This window comes from Vigna angularis, chromosome 10, assembly GCF_016808095.1.
Source record: "Vigna angularis cultivar LongXiaoDou No.4 chromosome 10, ASM1680809v1, whole genome shotgun sequence".
In the NCBI taxonomy this organism is placed as follows: Eukaryota; Viridiplantae; Streptophyta; class Magnoliopsida; order Fabales; family Fabaceae; genus Vigna; species Vigna angularis.
In genome coordinates, this window is record NC_068979.1 from 19,173,065 (window position 1) to 19,190,848 (window position 17,784).

The 17,784-nt window shown below is 35.0% G+C and overlaps 1 protein-coding gene across 1 annotated transcript; it reads right to left on the reverse strand.

The window, feature by feature from the left end:
• Positions 1 to 13,677: 13,677 nt before the first annotated feature.
• On the reverse strand, positions 13,678 to 16,975 carry LOC108335918 (polygalacturonase 1 beta-like protein 3). Its single transcript, XM_017572129.2, has 3 exons — positions 16,869 to 16,975; positions 16,256 to 16,616; positions 13,678 to 16,149 (listed from the first exon to the last, which is right to left on the reverse strand). The coding sequence occupies exons 2-3, from the start codon at positions 16,307 to 16,309 to the stop codon at positions 14,323 to 14,325; spliced, it is 1,881 nt and encodes a 626-aa protein (XP_017427618.1). The 5' UTR covers positions 16,310 to 16,616; positions 16,869 to 16,975; the 3' UTR covers positions 13,678 to 14,322.
• Positions 16,976 to 17,784: the final 809 nt, after the last annotated feature.

Sequence of the window (17,784 nt, forward strand, 5' to 3'; positions counted from 1 at the left end):
GAGAATTTGTGAGATATGTTTAGATTTGGAATAATTTTCTTTAAAAAATCAGCTTTGCCTTCAACTTTTTGTAAAATATCATGTCCAAATGTAACGTATTCGATTTCAACATTTGTTGGATAATTGATTTCAATGTGCATTGTTAATAATAAATAAATAACTTAAGTACATATCATGGTTTAGTAGTTTATTTTTTGGTTCATTAAGACATTGTGAAGTCACGAGTAACTTAGGAGTTACTTTCATGTGTCTTAGCTTTGTCTTATGCAGAGATTCGATTCCTAACCTTCTCTGCTTGACATAACCAGCACAGGAAAATTTTTTGCCAATACAATGAGCATTTGTATACTTTTCGTGCCAATACACTTAAGCATTTGAATGTGTTTGACCAACAAAGACCCATTAATAACCCAATGCGGTTGGTATTTGGTTAGTTAGTCTATTAACTTTGAGGTAGAAGGAGTTAATCTCATTGGTGTAGTGTGTTGTGCGATGTGTGTTGAAGTCTGTGTTGTGTCTTAAGTGCAGTGAAGACACAACTTAGGTTAGTTTGAGAGTAATTTTTTGTGTGAAAATTTTTCTTCTTTTTCACCTTGTAGGGATGTTGGTTAGAGATGAAGACCAAGAATGGATGCTGGTCTATGGTTGATGCTTCGAGGTTGATGACCGTATTGAAGATGAAGACCAACGAGTTTGAAGATGAAGAAGAAAGCTTGAAGATGAAGAACAACACTTGAAGGAGGTTGAGTATTCGGTTCCTTGATGTCCCTTCGGTTCTAACTGAACCGTATTCAGTTTTAACTCAACACACAAAAGAAGAGGGTGTTGTATTTGGTTCCCCTTGCTGGTGTATTCGGTTCCTCTTGGCGTATTCGGTTCTCGTTGCGTGATTCAGTTCCAAGCTTAGTGTTGAACGTGCCATGATTCGTGATTAAGACATTTTGGTAATCTTCAATTTTTACCAATTAAACAATTTTTTTATCTGTCACATTGATCAAATCATACATTAATTATCACAAACTATATTTCTAAATTCACTCTCACTCACATCTAAATCTTTTTAAAAAAACAACAATCAATTTATTTTCAAATCCCCTCAAATCTTTCTACTCCTTCTCCCCAAATCCATCATCTAAAGTGAACATAACCAACGTTAACATGAAAATACAATATTAAGAGAGATATTACTAACATAACATTGATATTATTTTAATTTAATTAGTAATTTAGTTTTTATATTTAAATTTTTAATTTAGTTAGATTTTCATATCTTTTTCTACTTAATCATTATCTTTTTAAAAATATTCAACTAGTTTTTCATTTGTTTAAAAAGACTCAATATAACTTCTATTAATATATTATTTAGAAGTATTACGATTTATATTAATATTATTTAGAAATATTATGTATTAAAATCTAAATTTATTATGTATTAAAATATAAGTTTATTATATATCAAAATATGAACTATTTTCTACATTGTGTTAAATTAAAATTAAAGAAATTTCAAATGGAAGATAACCAATATTTTAACAAGTCATAAATCTAAACTTAAATATATAACACTTTTAAATAATATTAACATCAATTTTAAAAAAATATCACATTAAATCCTTTTACAAAAATAAAAACTCAATTAAGTTAAATATAAGAATAAAACTAATAAAAAATTAAAAAAAATCTAAATAAAGAGACCATCTACTAATCAATCCTATTATTTTCACCTCAAAATTTTGAAACAAAAATATATGGATGTTGGTATTAACTTTATTTTGGATGGAGAGTCGGTTTAAGTGTCCACTGTACTAATGATAGGTAAAGAAGGTAGATGAGTAATGAAAGACTTTGTAGCAGACATGAGCGAGGAATGAAGTGAGGTTGACGAGAGAGGAAGATTAAAAGCTGTGTCCAAGGAGCTCTTAAGCTTGAAGGCTAAGACAGTCTGACTTCAAACTTCAAACCCTAGAAAATCCGTAGCCTTTGCAGCACGGCAATGTCTGTCAACTATAATTACTGTGCCATGCCTTTCTTTCAACCCAAACTTGCTAAATCATTAATGCACACCTTTTCTTTTACACTTTCTCTTCTCCACCTTGAAAAATAACACACACTAAGAAAACAATAATACAACTTATGTTAGCAAGTTCAGTTATTTTATTATTCTTAATATGATTTATCTTATTATTATTAGTTGGGTAAATATGTTTTTTCTTCTTTGAAAGATAATTCCATTTGATAAACCAACTCTTGTATTATAGTAAATATAGAATAATGTTGCTAACATTGTTTTATATTGACTAATAAAATATTATGTTTCGGGTCAAGGTTAATCCTTTTTATATTAATAGTATATGAACTCCAAGTTTAGGTCTCTCTTCAATCTTTAAATTTTTTTCGTCGTTTCATCTGATCAGGTGCTATCTGCAGAAAGTATTTTGATGCTAAAGTTAGTGTTTATCTGAATAACTTAGTAATAAATGTGCAATGAAAGTAACCTACTACATGTATATCAAACCTGTATTTATAGACTTTTGCAATGAGTTTCTGATTAGTGTTGGCCCAATTACGACCCATATGTTAATAACCCGATTCAGGGTTAACCTAATTATACTTGATATCTAATATTATTTGTGGTTCGACCGATTGGCTTGCTGACCATCTCGTTGTTGGACTGTTGACTGCTCGGTCCATGTCTGACCGGGCGGTCATACAATACATATTGAATTGTGTTAAATGATAAGAATGATAGAATTAACAAAAATTATATACTATCGCTGTGCTCGTTTGCATGGATGGTCCAGTTTACGGTGATTCGAAAGGATTGATTTGCAAGGCTTACCATGTTCGCTTTCGTTGATTTAATTTGAGGGATTGCAAATGTTTTGGTATCCTCGCATGTAGCTCAGATTTGCATTGATTGAGGATGAAATGAGGAAATGACCCTTATACATTATCATATTTACTTCACAAAAGTTCGAGATGAACACGAAGCAACCATACATGCAAGCTATTCGATACTCGTTAGCCATTGCAGAGATGGATCTATGTGGTCTGCTTTGCACATCAAAGTTGAAGAGGTTGAAGATGAAGGGGTGTCCATTGCAGAGGTTGAAGATGAAAGTGTTGTGATGGAAGAGGTTGCAGGTGAACGTGGGTGGGAGGACGTAAACGTTGTTGCTGGAACCGCTTCCATGGAGGCTTTATCTGATTCCGAGCCATTTGCACAAAACGAAAGAGTTGTATCTGATTCCGCAAGCAAGCGTATTCATTTCCAACGAGGAACGAAGCACCCGTGTTTGATTCCATAGGGGTGTATTCGATTATAACCTCCTTTATTCGATTCCACATGGGTGTATTTGAATACAACCCCCCTTATTCGGTTCCAAACATGGTTATTTGGTTCCAAGGTTCCTTATATTCACAAAATATGATATTTTAAAAATAATTATTTCACTTAACTTAAATACATTTTTCTTCATTTTAAAAATTTATTTTTATTTTTATTTCTTCTTATAATAATTTTAATAATTATATATATTATTAACAATTATCATTTTATATTACTTTTTAATGGTATTTTGGTAATCTTTAATTTCTATAAATTAAATCATTTTTTTATTTGTCCCATCAATCAAATTCTACATTAATTTTCACAAACTATACTTTTAAATTCACTCTCACTCACCTCCAAATCCCTTCAAAAAAACCAACTCCAACTCACTCCAAAGCCAAAGTTTCTACTGTGGAGCTCATAAAAATGTGGCAGAATGAAAACAACTTGGGCACTCATGATGCCAAAATGATTATTATTATTTTTGTGTTCCTGTAATTTCCTTTTCAACTTCTCATTCTTCTTCCTTAGATCTAGTACAACATTTTCCTTTTCAAAACAAACTTCCATTTCTTCAGTTTTTCTTTGTAAGTGTGCTTCAATTCCAAATTCTCCTTCATCAACCCATTCAAAGTAGTTACATGTGAATTACTCTACAATAAAAATTACAAATCATTAATAAAAACTTCATCACTATAAGTAAAGCATTTTCTCACTTACTGGCCAATTTCTACATCTCAAAAATAATCTTCCTTTGTTCTTTAAAGTAGTTTCCTTCAACAACAACAATCTTTCCCCATAACCACATATTTTTTATGTTAATTGTGAATAGGATCCCCATGTTTGCGATATTCTTGAACCAATGCTCCTTTGCGTGCAACCAAATCCTCCACTATCAGATTTCATTTCACTACAACAATGATTTCGAAAGTAAATTACCTACATGGTCAAACCCTATATCCCCAATCCCTCCCTCTATTCCCATGAAAACAAAAATCAACTTACTTCCCAAAGAAGACCAACTCCAACCTTTTGTTCTTCAGGTTTCTTTCAAGGTTAAATGATGATTTGGTCTTTCGTGAAATGCATAACAAGCACACCTCTAATCTCATATATGAATTTTGGTTCAAGTAAAGAACCCCTAAATAACCCTAATTTGAGCTTCCATTAAAAAAAAATGAAACTTTCATTTTTAGAAAAACATCTACAAAGTGTACAGATGTCATGAAACGTGACACTTCATTAGCCAAATCACTCAAAAATTAACGTTGTTGGTATTCGAGGACTAAATCCAATAGTTTCATTAAGGAGATGGATGAAAATGAAGCAAAGTTTGGAATAGGGACTAGTTGAGGGACAAAAAAATATATTTAACTCTTTTATATAAAGGGAAAAAAAGTTGTTTTGAAAATATGATTTATAAAAGTTATCATCTACTCTTTACAAAATATTATTTTTCTTTCTCTACACTTTTTCATAATTTATAATCAATCAAATTGTATAGTAGGAATCCTAATATAGAATACTACCATCTAATCGACAAGAATATCCTATAAAGTAATTTTATATTTTATTATTTTCTTGAATTTTTTTAAAATCTTACATGTATGTGATCGCATGATTGATTTAAAAGAAATAATTTCTATATGTGATTATTATGGTGCGTTAAAATAATTTATTTAAGTTTTTTTTTGTAAAAATAAAAAATTATGTGTGAAATCTATTAAAACGTTTAAAGAATAATTCTGATGTATTATTTTAAAATATAGAGTACCATATGCATATATATATATATATATATATATATATATATATATATATATATATATAAGGATCGTATAATTTTTCATCTATTAAAGGAACAGGTGCACAAATATGCACAAATTATAATAATATCTAAATTATGACTAAAACAATATTTGATTGCATAATATCCATTAATAGAATTGTTCATGTATGGGGTCGAGTCACCTAAGTCTGTGGGCTTGGCGCTACGTTCGTCTGATCTTCTCGCCGTCCTTAAATGCGTAATAAATGCGTAATTAATGAATCTGCCTACCTCTTACCTTTGACCTGTATTTATAATTTTGATCATGGGCCTAGGATTAGCAGGGCCTTAATCACGGCCCAATCCAGAGCCCAACCCTCTAATCGATGTTTTACCTTAATCACCTCTGTAGATCTACCAGTTATGCTCGTCCGGTCTGAGTGCTCGAGTCCTGCCGAACGTCCCACGTGTTTTGCCTGGGACCGTCCGGGGGTCACCTGGTACAAGAATATTTGGTATATCTTAACACTCTCACTCAAGTTGGTGCATGAATATCACACATTCCCAACTTGAATAGAGAGTCATCAAACAATCTTCTTGACACTAACATCAACCAAGTGCAATTCTTATCTTACAAAAGAAAAGGAAATTATTCTACCTTCAAGCTTCTCTTTGATGAAATGTCTATCAATCTCCATATGCTTTGTTCTATCATGTTGCATAGGATTGTGAGCAATTGTTATAGCCGATCTATTACAGTAAAAACTCATAACTTCATTTGGTGTAAAACCCAAATCTGATAGCACATTTTTAATCCATAAAAGTTCACATACACTTAGTGTCATGCCTTTGAATTCTGCTTCAGTACTAGATCTTGCTACTACAAGTTGTTTTTTACTCCTCAAAGTCAAGAGATTCCCTCCTACAAAAGTAAAGTATCCAGAGGTAGATCTTCTATCATCTTTTGAATCTGCCCAATATGCATAAGTGTACCCTTTTACCTTTAAGTTTCCATGATTTAAGAACAAAATTCCTTTTTCAGGAACGAACTTCAAATATCTCAAAATCCTTTCAATAACATCCATATGAAGCTTTCGTGAGTCATGCATAAATTGGCTAACAGCATTCACTACATAGGTGATATCTAGACGTGTATGACACAAATAAATTAATTTTCCTACCAGTCTTTGGTATCTCCCTTTGTTTATGCTTGCTAAATTTGAGCATTGAAAGAGTTTATGATTTTGTTCAATTGGTGTATCAGCTGGTTTACTCCTAAGCAGCGCAGTTTCAGATAGTAAGTCAATAATATATTTTCTTTGGCATAGGAAAATACCATGTTTTGATCTAGCTACTTCAATACCCAAAAAATATTTGAGGTTTCCAAGTTGTTTCATCTCAAATTCAAATGCAAGGTATTGTTGTAAACTAAAAATCTCATCTTGGTCATTTCCTGTAACAATCATGTCATCTACATATATAATCAACGCTTTCATTTTTCCCTCTTCAAAAATTAGGTGTGATCAGAGTTACTTGCTCTATAGCCAAAAACCTTCATAGACTTGGTAAACCTTTCAAACCATGCTCTTGAGGATTGTTTTAATCCATATAGTCTTCTTTAATTTGCAAACCTTGATTGAATCTGTCATGCTTGGTAGAGAATCCATATAAATTTCTTCTGAAATTTCTCCATGTAAGAAAGAATTTTTCACATCAAATTGTAGAAGAGGACAATCTTGGTTTTCAATTAGCGACAAAAGTATTCTCACAGTGTTGAGCTTGGCTATCGGTGCGAACGTCTCTTGGTAATCTACACCATAAGATTGAGTGTAAACTTTAGCCATAAGTTGTGCTTTATATCTCTCAATAGTTCCATTGCTTAATTGTAGATACTCATTTGTAGCCCACAATTTTCTTTCCTCTTGGTAAGGACACAAATCTCAAGTGTTGTTCTTTTTCTAAAGCTGTCATCTCATCAACCATTGTTCTGGTCAATCTAGGATCTGCCAAAGCTTCCTGTATATTACTAGGAATAAAAATTGAAGATAATTGAGATACAAATGATGCATATGACTGAGATAACTTGTGAGATGACACATATTTACTAATGGGATATTTAACTTTGGCTTGGAGGTCTGGTTCATATTTAGTTGGAGGTTGACCACGGTTAGAACAAGGCGGAAGATGATATTGAACAGTAGTAGACTCAGTGTTTGGTGTGTTGGTGGTCTCACGTAGACAAGAATCAATTTCCTGATCGGTTTCATCTAAATTAGTATTATCCAGGGTAGAACGAAGAGAAACAATTTCATGATTAGTTTCATCTACATTAGTATTATCAAAGATAGGATCAGAAGATATCTTTGAAGAGTCAAGTTAAACCTGTGGAGATGAGCCAATTGGTTATGATCAGAAGACACTATATTATCTGGAAAAGAAGTGTCCATATTTAAGATTGACTCACTTCCTGTAGAATCATCCTCAGAAGATAATTTATCTTCACAATATAATTTTATATTTGAGATATCAAACATACTAACATCATGATTATGCACTTCACTTTCATTGCCTCCTTGAAGTGAAAAATCAACATAAAAAAAATTCATGCTCATTAAATGTGACATCCATAGAGATATAAAATTTCTTCGATGGTGGATGGTAAATACGACAACCTTTTTTAGTTGATCCATACCCAAGAAAAACACATTTGACCGCTCGTGCTTCAAGTTTTGTACGTTGATGTGAGTGTAAGTGAACATATATAACACATCCAAAAAAATGAGGGGGTAAATAAACTATGGGAGGAAGGATACAATGATCAGACAACACATCAAAAGGCCTTCGGAAGTTAAGCACATTAGAAAGGGCTCGATTAATTAAATAAACAACAGAGCTCACAACCTCACCCCATAAATGAAATGAGACATTACCATCTATCAAGAGTGATCTTATCACCTCTAATATATGTCTATTTTTCCCCTCAGCCACTTCATTTTGTTGTGGTGAATAAGGACATGTAGTTTGATGCAAGATGCCTTTAGAGTTCATGAACTCTATTAATTCAATCTTAAAAGATTTCCCTTCATTGTTTGATCGAATGACCTTAATAAATGTGTTAAATTGTGTAACGATCATATGATAGAAGGAACGAACCACATCACACACATCACTTTTATGTTTAAAAAAAACATTCAAGTTATCCTAGTACAATCATCAACAAAACTGATAAACCATTTTTTTTCATTATGTGTAGGTTATGGGGCAGGGGCCCAAACATCAGTGTGAATTGATAAAAAAAATATAAGTAGTGGATATTCTATTATATGACGTTACCTGAAAATACACACAATAAAAATCTTAAAATATTTAATGTAAAAAAATTTAATAGATAAAAATAAATAAATTTTTGAAAGATAAATTAAGTAAATACTTTTTATACAACTTATTTAAATAAAAAGACCCATCTAAATACGAAAAACATAATGTTACTTTTAAAAAATAAATAAAAATATCAAAAAGTTTAATAAGAATTTAATTAGTTTCAAAACTTAAATGATAATTTCATTATAATATATATTTTTTAAATACCATTATTTTTATAACAAATCTTATATAATTATATCTTTTATATCATTTAATATTTATCCACTAGTTTATAAGCTAATTTATGAAACGACTCTAATTCAATAACTTAGTTTATCAACTTGGAAGTTATAAATTAAGATTTTATAGACTAATTTTGCTAAAACAAATCTCAAAATATTTATTAAATATAGTAATATAAACATAAAGTTGCTGACCTTATTTTCTTCAATTTGATTTAATGTAATTGTTACATGTTTCACATTAATAATATCGATAGATTCTATGTCAATGATATATGAATAAGAATTGAATGAAGGTTCTAACTATAGATGACATGTTGAAATTCAATTCCATAAAAGTATGATAAAATAAAGAGTGGAATACGGTGTATTAGAGCTTCATACAATACTCTCTATTTTATATATGTTAATGTATACACTTTATGAGCCTTTCTTTTTGGGATTAAATTTAACAACAATCATAAAATAATGATATCTTAGGGGAGTATTATAATTAATATTATTGAAGATAAATAAAAAGATAACTATGTGATTAATCTTTATCCTCTTTATAGTTATTAACTATCTCATATAAGTAGATACATAAACTTCCTATACTCAGAATCCTAGTAATTAATATATATATATATATATATATATATATATATATATATATAAATATATATAATTCTAAAAAACTCACTCTTACGTCTCCTATAATTAGTGGTTGTTAAAAAGAGACAAAAAGCAAACTCCAATCTAAAAAATAAAAAAAAACAAAGCAATTTTAGTGAATTATTGGTTTTCTTTTATTGCAATCCTGTCTATCATATTTTCTTTTACATTCTCTTTACTATTTTATAAAGAAAGTAAGAGAGGAAAATTACATAATATTTTAAAAATATAAAAGTGTAACATCCCAAAATACAGTAATAACCATAAATTAGAATTAATTACAATTAACAGTCACACAGTGCAGTCTTACATTAAAACAACGCTCACAAAGTCGAGCGGCATAAAGTACAGAAGCAGATTGTAACATGACAGAAATAATGAAGCACTAGGATCGAACGGTTTACAAAATAAATATCGAACGATCACTACAAAACACTAAAGTCTAAAGTCAGCTGGACGACCTAAGGCTCGGCCTTAACTTCAACGTCCACCAAGTTCTCCTCTTCAATAACGTCCTCCAACAATGCCTCGCCTTCTGCTCACATTCACACGGATGATCATTGCAATGACAGGACGGACGTACAAGGACGAGAGACAACACAAGGTAAAACGAAGGGTAAGCTTATGAAATTTAATTCATACACCAACATATAAATTTAACATTTCAAATCAACAAACATGCATACAGTTCAACATGTATAATCATACGAAATCTATCATTAGACGGACCGTCCGGACAGTATGAATCTGTGTAGCTACAGGCGTCCTTGCACCCGGGTGATGTAGTAACTGGAATAATCACATCAGCTGCCACCCGAGGTTAGCCCTACCAAAGTACCCCTAAGGACTAGGGCCTCCTGCCGTTCCCACACATGACCTACCCCCTCTACGTGAGGACGAGTACTCACGGAACATCAGGATGGACAGCCAGCATTAGCATAACCACAGTCATACTTTACCAATTCCAATATTCAATACATGAGTCGTTCCTCCCCGGAACGCTCGTTCAAATTCCATAATCGTATATTTGTTCCATATAAAGTTCACCCTTTATAATCCTTTACTTTATTATTATTTTCCTCATTAGTTACATGAACATAAAATAACGAACGTCCAGCCCTCTAAAGGACAAGGACGAACGATAAGAATGATACTAATGATTTTCCTGTTCAGAATAGAATAAGACTAAGAGAAGTATTTTTAGATAAAAAGGACCGAATAAACTAAGGAAATCTATGACGAACGTTAATTTCCACGTGAGTCAGTTAAATGAACTAACTCGTTTGAGCCCACACTGTTACTTAAACAATGATTCCATTAAGGAGACTTTAGACCAGATCCAATGTAAGGAGAAGAACCAAGAATGTTGAGAACTATCTTTGGAGTAATTCACATACGGAAGTCCGATGCCAGTATATGACCGAACATGGGTAAAAGGGAAATATTATTATAGTTGAGCGAACGTTATTTTATCAAGGTTGATTATACGATAGTACGAGCGCTTAGTATAAGACCGAGCACTAATTTGGGTGAACGCTAGGTGTAGGACCGAGCGCTACTTATTTCGAACGCTAGGTATAAGACCGAGCGCTACTTATTTTTCTTTTAAAGTACGAGGGTATAAATATATTATTATTTTATTTCAGACGTACGAATACCTCTAGGCTGAGCCGATCGTTCAAACCTAGTATTTTACAGGAGGACGCTCGTTCTCGACAGAGTTCTTTCCAAATGAAAGAATTCCATTTTTAACAGTTTACTAGAAAACCGAACGGTAAATGACCGTTCGATAACGAACGTACATTATCATAGTGGGAATTCCATATTTCAGATTTTCGTCTATTTATAACTCAAAGATTCAACATATCAGTTCATACTTTATAAATTCATATCAAATATCAATTTACATACTTTAGAAGTCACATTATTCATTCATACTTCAAGGTGATAAATCATATTCACATTCGTATATATCAAACATTATCATACAGGTCAACCAACATACACCATATTCATTCAATCAAACAACGATCGTTCACACAAAATACAAAATATGAATTAAATCAAATAAGCTTCCATTACCTGGATTCGTGAGCAAATTGTCCTAAACGCAAGGTTTTGTGGCTCGTCCAACTAACGTTTTTTTTTTACCCTCAACGACCACTTAATTCTTCCCACTAAATCTAACCATAAAAATCAAGAAATACTTAGAATTTAACTCTTCATGCAACCAGAATTTGGCTTTGCATGTGACAAGAGAACGTTCGACGAAGAAGAGAAACTTACCAGTTTCAGAATCTGGAACTGTTCGGTCCAGATTGTAGCTTACGACGCCGGGAGTTCTCCTATGGTCTCTGAAATGGAATCGGAGAAAGGAAGGATGAGTTACAGTAGAGAGAAGAAAAGGTTTTCTAGAGAGAAGGAGGAGAAAATGAAAAGTCAGGTTTCAGGAGGAAGAAGGGTGCATGCAGAGAGTGGAAAGAAGTGTTTCAGAAAAATCATTTTTCTTTCCCAGGCAAAACGAACGCGCACTCTCATACGGACACCTGTCTTCCACTACTGATTTTCGAACGTTCCATTCTTGACACCTGGCGTCAGTGTGCAGAGTTTGGGAGTGCGTTTTAAATGGTTTGAGCAGGGTTTTGACACATTAATTTTGATTTGACAGGTGGGTTACGGTGTTATTTTCCAAGGTCTTACAAAAAGACATTTAATACTTAGCATACAAAATAATAGCACTATCTATTTTTTATAATATAAGCAAAATAAATTATTTCATACGAATCTCAAATACAAATAAATTTGAACTAATTTTATTTCATTTAATCGGCTATCCTTAACTTTATTTCATTTAATTTAGAATTTATTGGTAATGATTATTTTCTTAATTTTTTCAATAGCAGGTTGAGAAAATAAAAATTTATGGGGAGGTGATGGTGTTCTTCCATAAGAGGAAATCACACCTCATCCACATAGCACAGTCATTGATTATAAATGAAAAAGTTAGGTTAGTGTATTTAATTTATTCCTTGGGCTTTGCACAAACTTTAAATGATGCATATAATCCTCAAGGCACCTACATTAATGCATAGTATAAATTTGTACACGGGGCAGTTGAAGCATTACTAGATTCTTCACCAAACCCACCTTCTTCGTTTTCAGAATGTTTTTTTTTTTTAATAAAAATCTTATTTTTGAACCAAACATTTTTTCCTAATTGAAAAAATAAATAAAACAAAAGCAACGTGATTTCGTCATATTTAGAAAAGAAAAAGAAAAGGAAAAAATTGTAGAGGCAGAGTTGAGAAGAATCTATCTTTATTAACTACGAGTTGATGATTGAAAAAACAAGATTTTGGATGGAGCGAAAAAAGAGTTTCCATAGTATGAAACTGATGTTTCTTAACGTTGTATCGATTTGAAAGTATAAAAGTTGCGATGTATTCGGTTCTTCTTTTTGCTTTAATCAAACACCAGAATGAGTATCTGTCATGCACCACCGATAATCCACTATGTGAAACAGTAAAAATTTTAATGATGGAACCGTTGTGCTTTCGCTTTCGCTTTCGTCGTTGCTCATGCACATTGCATTGAATTAGTGATCCCAGCTCAAACTTCAAACTGCTACACTAGCAAGTCAAGATCTCTCAGTGTCACGCTCAAACACGCATGCTTAATTGCAAGCAAAAGCTTACGTTTGTTTGGAACGTTCACCTTAGTTTTACTGTAACATAGATAAATTATGAATAAAAAGGCTTCGGGTCTTCTTTGGGGACATAGTGACCCTTGTCCTAAATTTTTATGGACAATTGATAAAGATGTGATACACAGTAGACGTTCACGTTTGATATCAAGTACCAAACACATGGGGGAAGTTGGGGAATACAAGGATTTCAATAATTCCATAATTTTCGGTGTGACATGTACCACTATAACTGTGAACCCTTCTTAGTGATATCATAATACTATAAAGCATTATGAATAATAGAAAACGGTATCTTACCAGCTCATGTGGCAGTACTGAGAATCCAATAATAATTTCAATGATTAAAATGATATAGAAGATAAGTGATTATGTAATTAAGATGGTTAATTTCGATGATTGAGCATGCAATGATATAATGATAATGAGTAAAATGAAAGAGTTCACGAGTTGAAAATGGAGGAAATGTGTCTCCTTGGAAGTGATAGAAAGAAGGGTGTAGTGTAGGTATTTTTAAAAGGGGGCAAAAGGAAAGACAAAGGGGTGATTAGACGTTTAGTTGAAAGAGAACAAAATGAGCAATTTGTGTGCTCAAATTTTGAGATGAGCTTAGAAGTGAAGCCAAGGTGCATGGACACATTCTCATTATTATAGTTTTATTTGTTAGAGACTCGTTTGGACATTGGGCAACAATAGCTGTCCCGTGAACTCCTCCCAGACCAATACAAGAGCATGTTTTGGGGGGTTTAAGGACCACCTCATCCTTCACTTCACATGCCTTTGTATATATCTGGAAAATCCCTCTATTTCTCCGAACCTCTCTACAATTTATCAACATGCACAATCTGGATCCTGTGTCTTTTTGTCTCCTCATGGACTCTTCTCGTGTCAACAATAATTCAACCAAACCCAAACATTCACAACCACCCAAACTCACAAATCATCCCTTCATCAAACTCAAAAGCTAACAGTAATCATAATCACATCAACACTCATGCTTCCAGTAAATAATAATCATCGTCTTCATATAAATTAATATACCTTCTTCTTCTTCTTCTTCTTCTTCTTCTTCTTCTTCTTCTTCTTCTTCTTCTTCTTCTTCTTCTTCTTCTTCTTAGTAAAACCCATATATGAATTCAAAAAAAATACATAACTTCATTTTCAAACTAAAAACAAATAATTCAAGGGGCTAAGTTTTCTTAGCGCTTTTGACACTTTAGCTTTCATTTCCTATAGAGGTGATCCTTATTCAGAGATTTTCTCAATCGGCAATGGTCCAGGCCATGTCGTTCTGGAAGATCCAGTGGCAAACCTCGATTCGACCCGGACCGGACCCGAGCGAGACAAAGGCTCCGTGGGTGGGGCTCCAATCGGAGGTGTCCAGGTGACAGATGGCAATGCCGTGGTTGATCTTGGTCTTGGATTTCGGGTCGAGAATATCCGCTTCGTAGAGCCGAACCTTAGGAACAGCGTGGCAGTAATAGAGGAGGTACGGGAACAGGCTCTGGTGGCAGGACACGGATTGGGTGACTTTACCACCGTTGATTCCCTTAACGGGTCCCACCATCACACTCTTCTTCGAGCCCTTATCGTTCTCCGTGCTCCGAACGGCGACGTTTCGCCCTAAAACGGACGTGGCGAAGTCGATCATGTCCTCCAAAGACCCAACGCACCGTTTGGTCTCGCCGCGACTGGGCGCACGCTCGCATTCCTCCAAGCTCTCGCGCATCATCCTCTCCATGGAACCGTTATCGGAGGCTCGGAACATGCGCTTCAATTCGTCAATCTTGGAAACGGAAAACGGTAATTTGGACAAAATGCTCCGGGGCAAAAAGGACCTTTCCGGCATTTTATCTCTTATGTCAGGCATCGGCATCACCGTTCCTTCCTTCATCATCTCCTCCCTGAAGAATTTACCCGGCTCCACCCACTTATTTACCATTCTACCACTGGCCTCGGAAGCCGAAACGCTCAGCGTGGTGCTCACGTTTGTGTACTTGGCGAACGAGAAAGTGGCTGTTTCTTTTGAGTACTCCTTGAAGGTGTTGTTCACGCCGTAGGAAGTGAAACCCACTTTCGTGCCGCCGTTCGAGGATTTCGCGTACGAGGTGAACGCGTCGGTGCCTTCGTTGAAGGATTTGCCGTAGTTGCTGAAACCGACGTCGGCAGCGTTTGCGGATTTCGCGTACGAGGTGAAGGAGTCGGCGCCAACGTTCGCCTTGTCGCGGTAATTGGAGAACTTCTCGACGGCGCCGTTCCCTCCGGCGGCGTAGTTGGAGAACGTGTTGGTGGGGTTGTTCATGTCGACGCCGTAGCCTTTGAAGGTGTCGTTGGGAGCATTTGTGTTTTCGGCATAGTTGGAGAACCCGGAACCCACAACGTTGGACCCTGTCCCGTAAGAGGTGAACGCGTTGGTCGGGCCGTTGCCGTTTTTACCGTACGAGGAGAACGATTGTTCTCCGGCATTGCCGTTTTCAGAGTAAGAAGTGAACGACTGGGTTCTCCCGTTGGCGTCGTCGGAGTAGGAGGTGAAATCGAGGTTCGGGACGTTGGTCTCCTCAGAGTAGTGCTTGAAATCGCCGGCTCCGCCTGTGGCTCCAGCGGCGTAAGTGTGAAAGCTCTGCTGCACCACGTTCCCCTCGGTGCTGTAGCTCAAAAAACTGTCCTTGTGCCCGGCGGAGTCCCTGCTGTAGCGCCGGAAATCATTCACCGGAACATTCTCCCCTTCTGAGTAGTTCTTGAACGAATCCACTCCACCGGGTCGACCCGTTCCGTAGTTGGTGAAGTTCTTGTCTCTGTACACAGCGAAGTTCGCGTCCTTGTCGTGCTTCTCAAAGCTCGACCCCACCTCCGGAAAACAGAGAAGCTTCGCGGAGGCGCAGAATTCCGGAAGCCTCTGGTCAAGTGCGTTCTGAGCCGCGAGTTTCACGAACGCCGCCGACTCCGCCGCACTCAGCGGCGACGCCTTGGACAAAAGAAACGGAGGCTTGGGAAGCGTGCTGCGGATCTCTTTGTCCCAATAGCGAATCGCGTAGGCTTTGGGCGTGAACGGATTTTTCTCTCCGTCGGCGGCCCCGGCGAAGCTAACCTGCATTGAGTGAACAAGACCCTTTTCAGAAGTGGCAATGGCATGAATAAAACAATCGAAAAAATCCAGACTTGTAACAGTGACAGTGAAGAAAAGTTTTGCTTACACTGAGAGACGAGAAGAGGATAAAGAGACAGAGCAGCGTGAGTTGTTCGTTCATGTTATTCTCACTCTTTCTTCTCTTTTTGTTCGATTTTCCCCTTTTCTTTTAATTTTCCGTGAGTGAGAAATGAGGGGAAGAAAGAAGGGTAAGAGATTGAAAATTTTTGTGGTCTTGTGGAGTTGTACTCAGAAATTTATATTACGTGAGAGTGTGTGTGTGTCCGAGAGATAGAGATAGAGAGAGAGAGAGAAAGAGAGAGAGAAAGAGAGAGAAGTGTGTTATGTGAAGAGTGAAAGTGTTAGAATGTGACTTTATATTGGGCCTTCAATATTCCATGCTCCTGTGTGTGAATGCTGAGAAGTTCCTGCAATGTACATTTGCAAAAATTCAAAACACGCACTATTAATTTGCTGTCGACATTAAACTAATGATTATTTACTCTAATCACCGGGAAGAATGAGTACAAATGGTGTAAAACAAAAATAAGAGGGTAAGGTGAGTTGATGCAGCACAGATAGTAAGAGGAAAAAGTGCAATGAAACAATAACAGCGATAATGGAAAACTTAGATAAGGCATTGAATTTTTTTGGTTATGAATGGAAGATGAAGGGTTCACCTCATGACTGCTGCACTGTTTGCATGAACTAGAAATGTTGATACATAGCCACACATGGGGATGTGGGCGTATTTATAGGCATAGAAAAGCGAAAACGCGCATTCTATTTCTTATGCAGCATACGCGGTGAAAGATTAAACTAGGAATGTGTTTCAACTCTCTTTTACTTCCCACCACTGATTTTTTATTTCCTGCTTTTACTATTCATAAATAAAGAATTGGTGTAAAAAGGAAAGAATGTTGGGTATTATTGATTCACACATCACTACATATCAGAACAATGTCAAGCATGAGGCAGCCTGCAGCAGAAAAAACTTGATGGCTTCTCACGCAATTGAAATGCATTCTTAATTGTGAAGTAATTTCCAGTGAACAAAACATCCACCTATATGCCACTCCCTGCCCTGCGCTAAATTTGCTGATCATAAACACTTACTCTTGTTCAAAACATAAATATGCACTCAGTTTTCATTAATGCATAAACTACTCCTATTTAAGAGTCTTTTTATATCTTGTTCAAATTTCTCTAAAAATACCATGATTTAAAAAACAAGATCTTGAGGATTTTATACGACTTTTTCATAAATTAATAAAATTGTTATCTTATGCATTTTTTAATTATTTCTTAGAGTTGAACTAGTCTTTCAGTTAGCTATTTTTAAGTGTGACCTATTTTATAGTCGTGCACGTATATTCAGTTTTCAACTGTTTTATCTAAAGGCTTATAAAAGTCGTGTTTTTCAATTTAGAAGTATATGTAGAATATTTTCTACCTTCAAATAATGTGTGTTCAGAGTTTTTAACAAGTGGTATCAGAGTTATGTAAGGTGCCTGATACGGTGCGATCATGAGTGATAGGAATGTGGGGTTTAGGAGACAACGTGAGCGCATAAGCAAAAGAAAGAAGCGCAGCTAG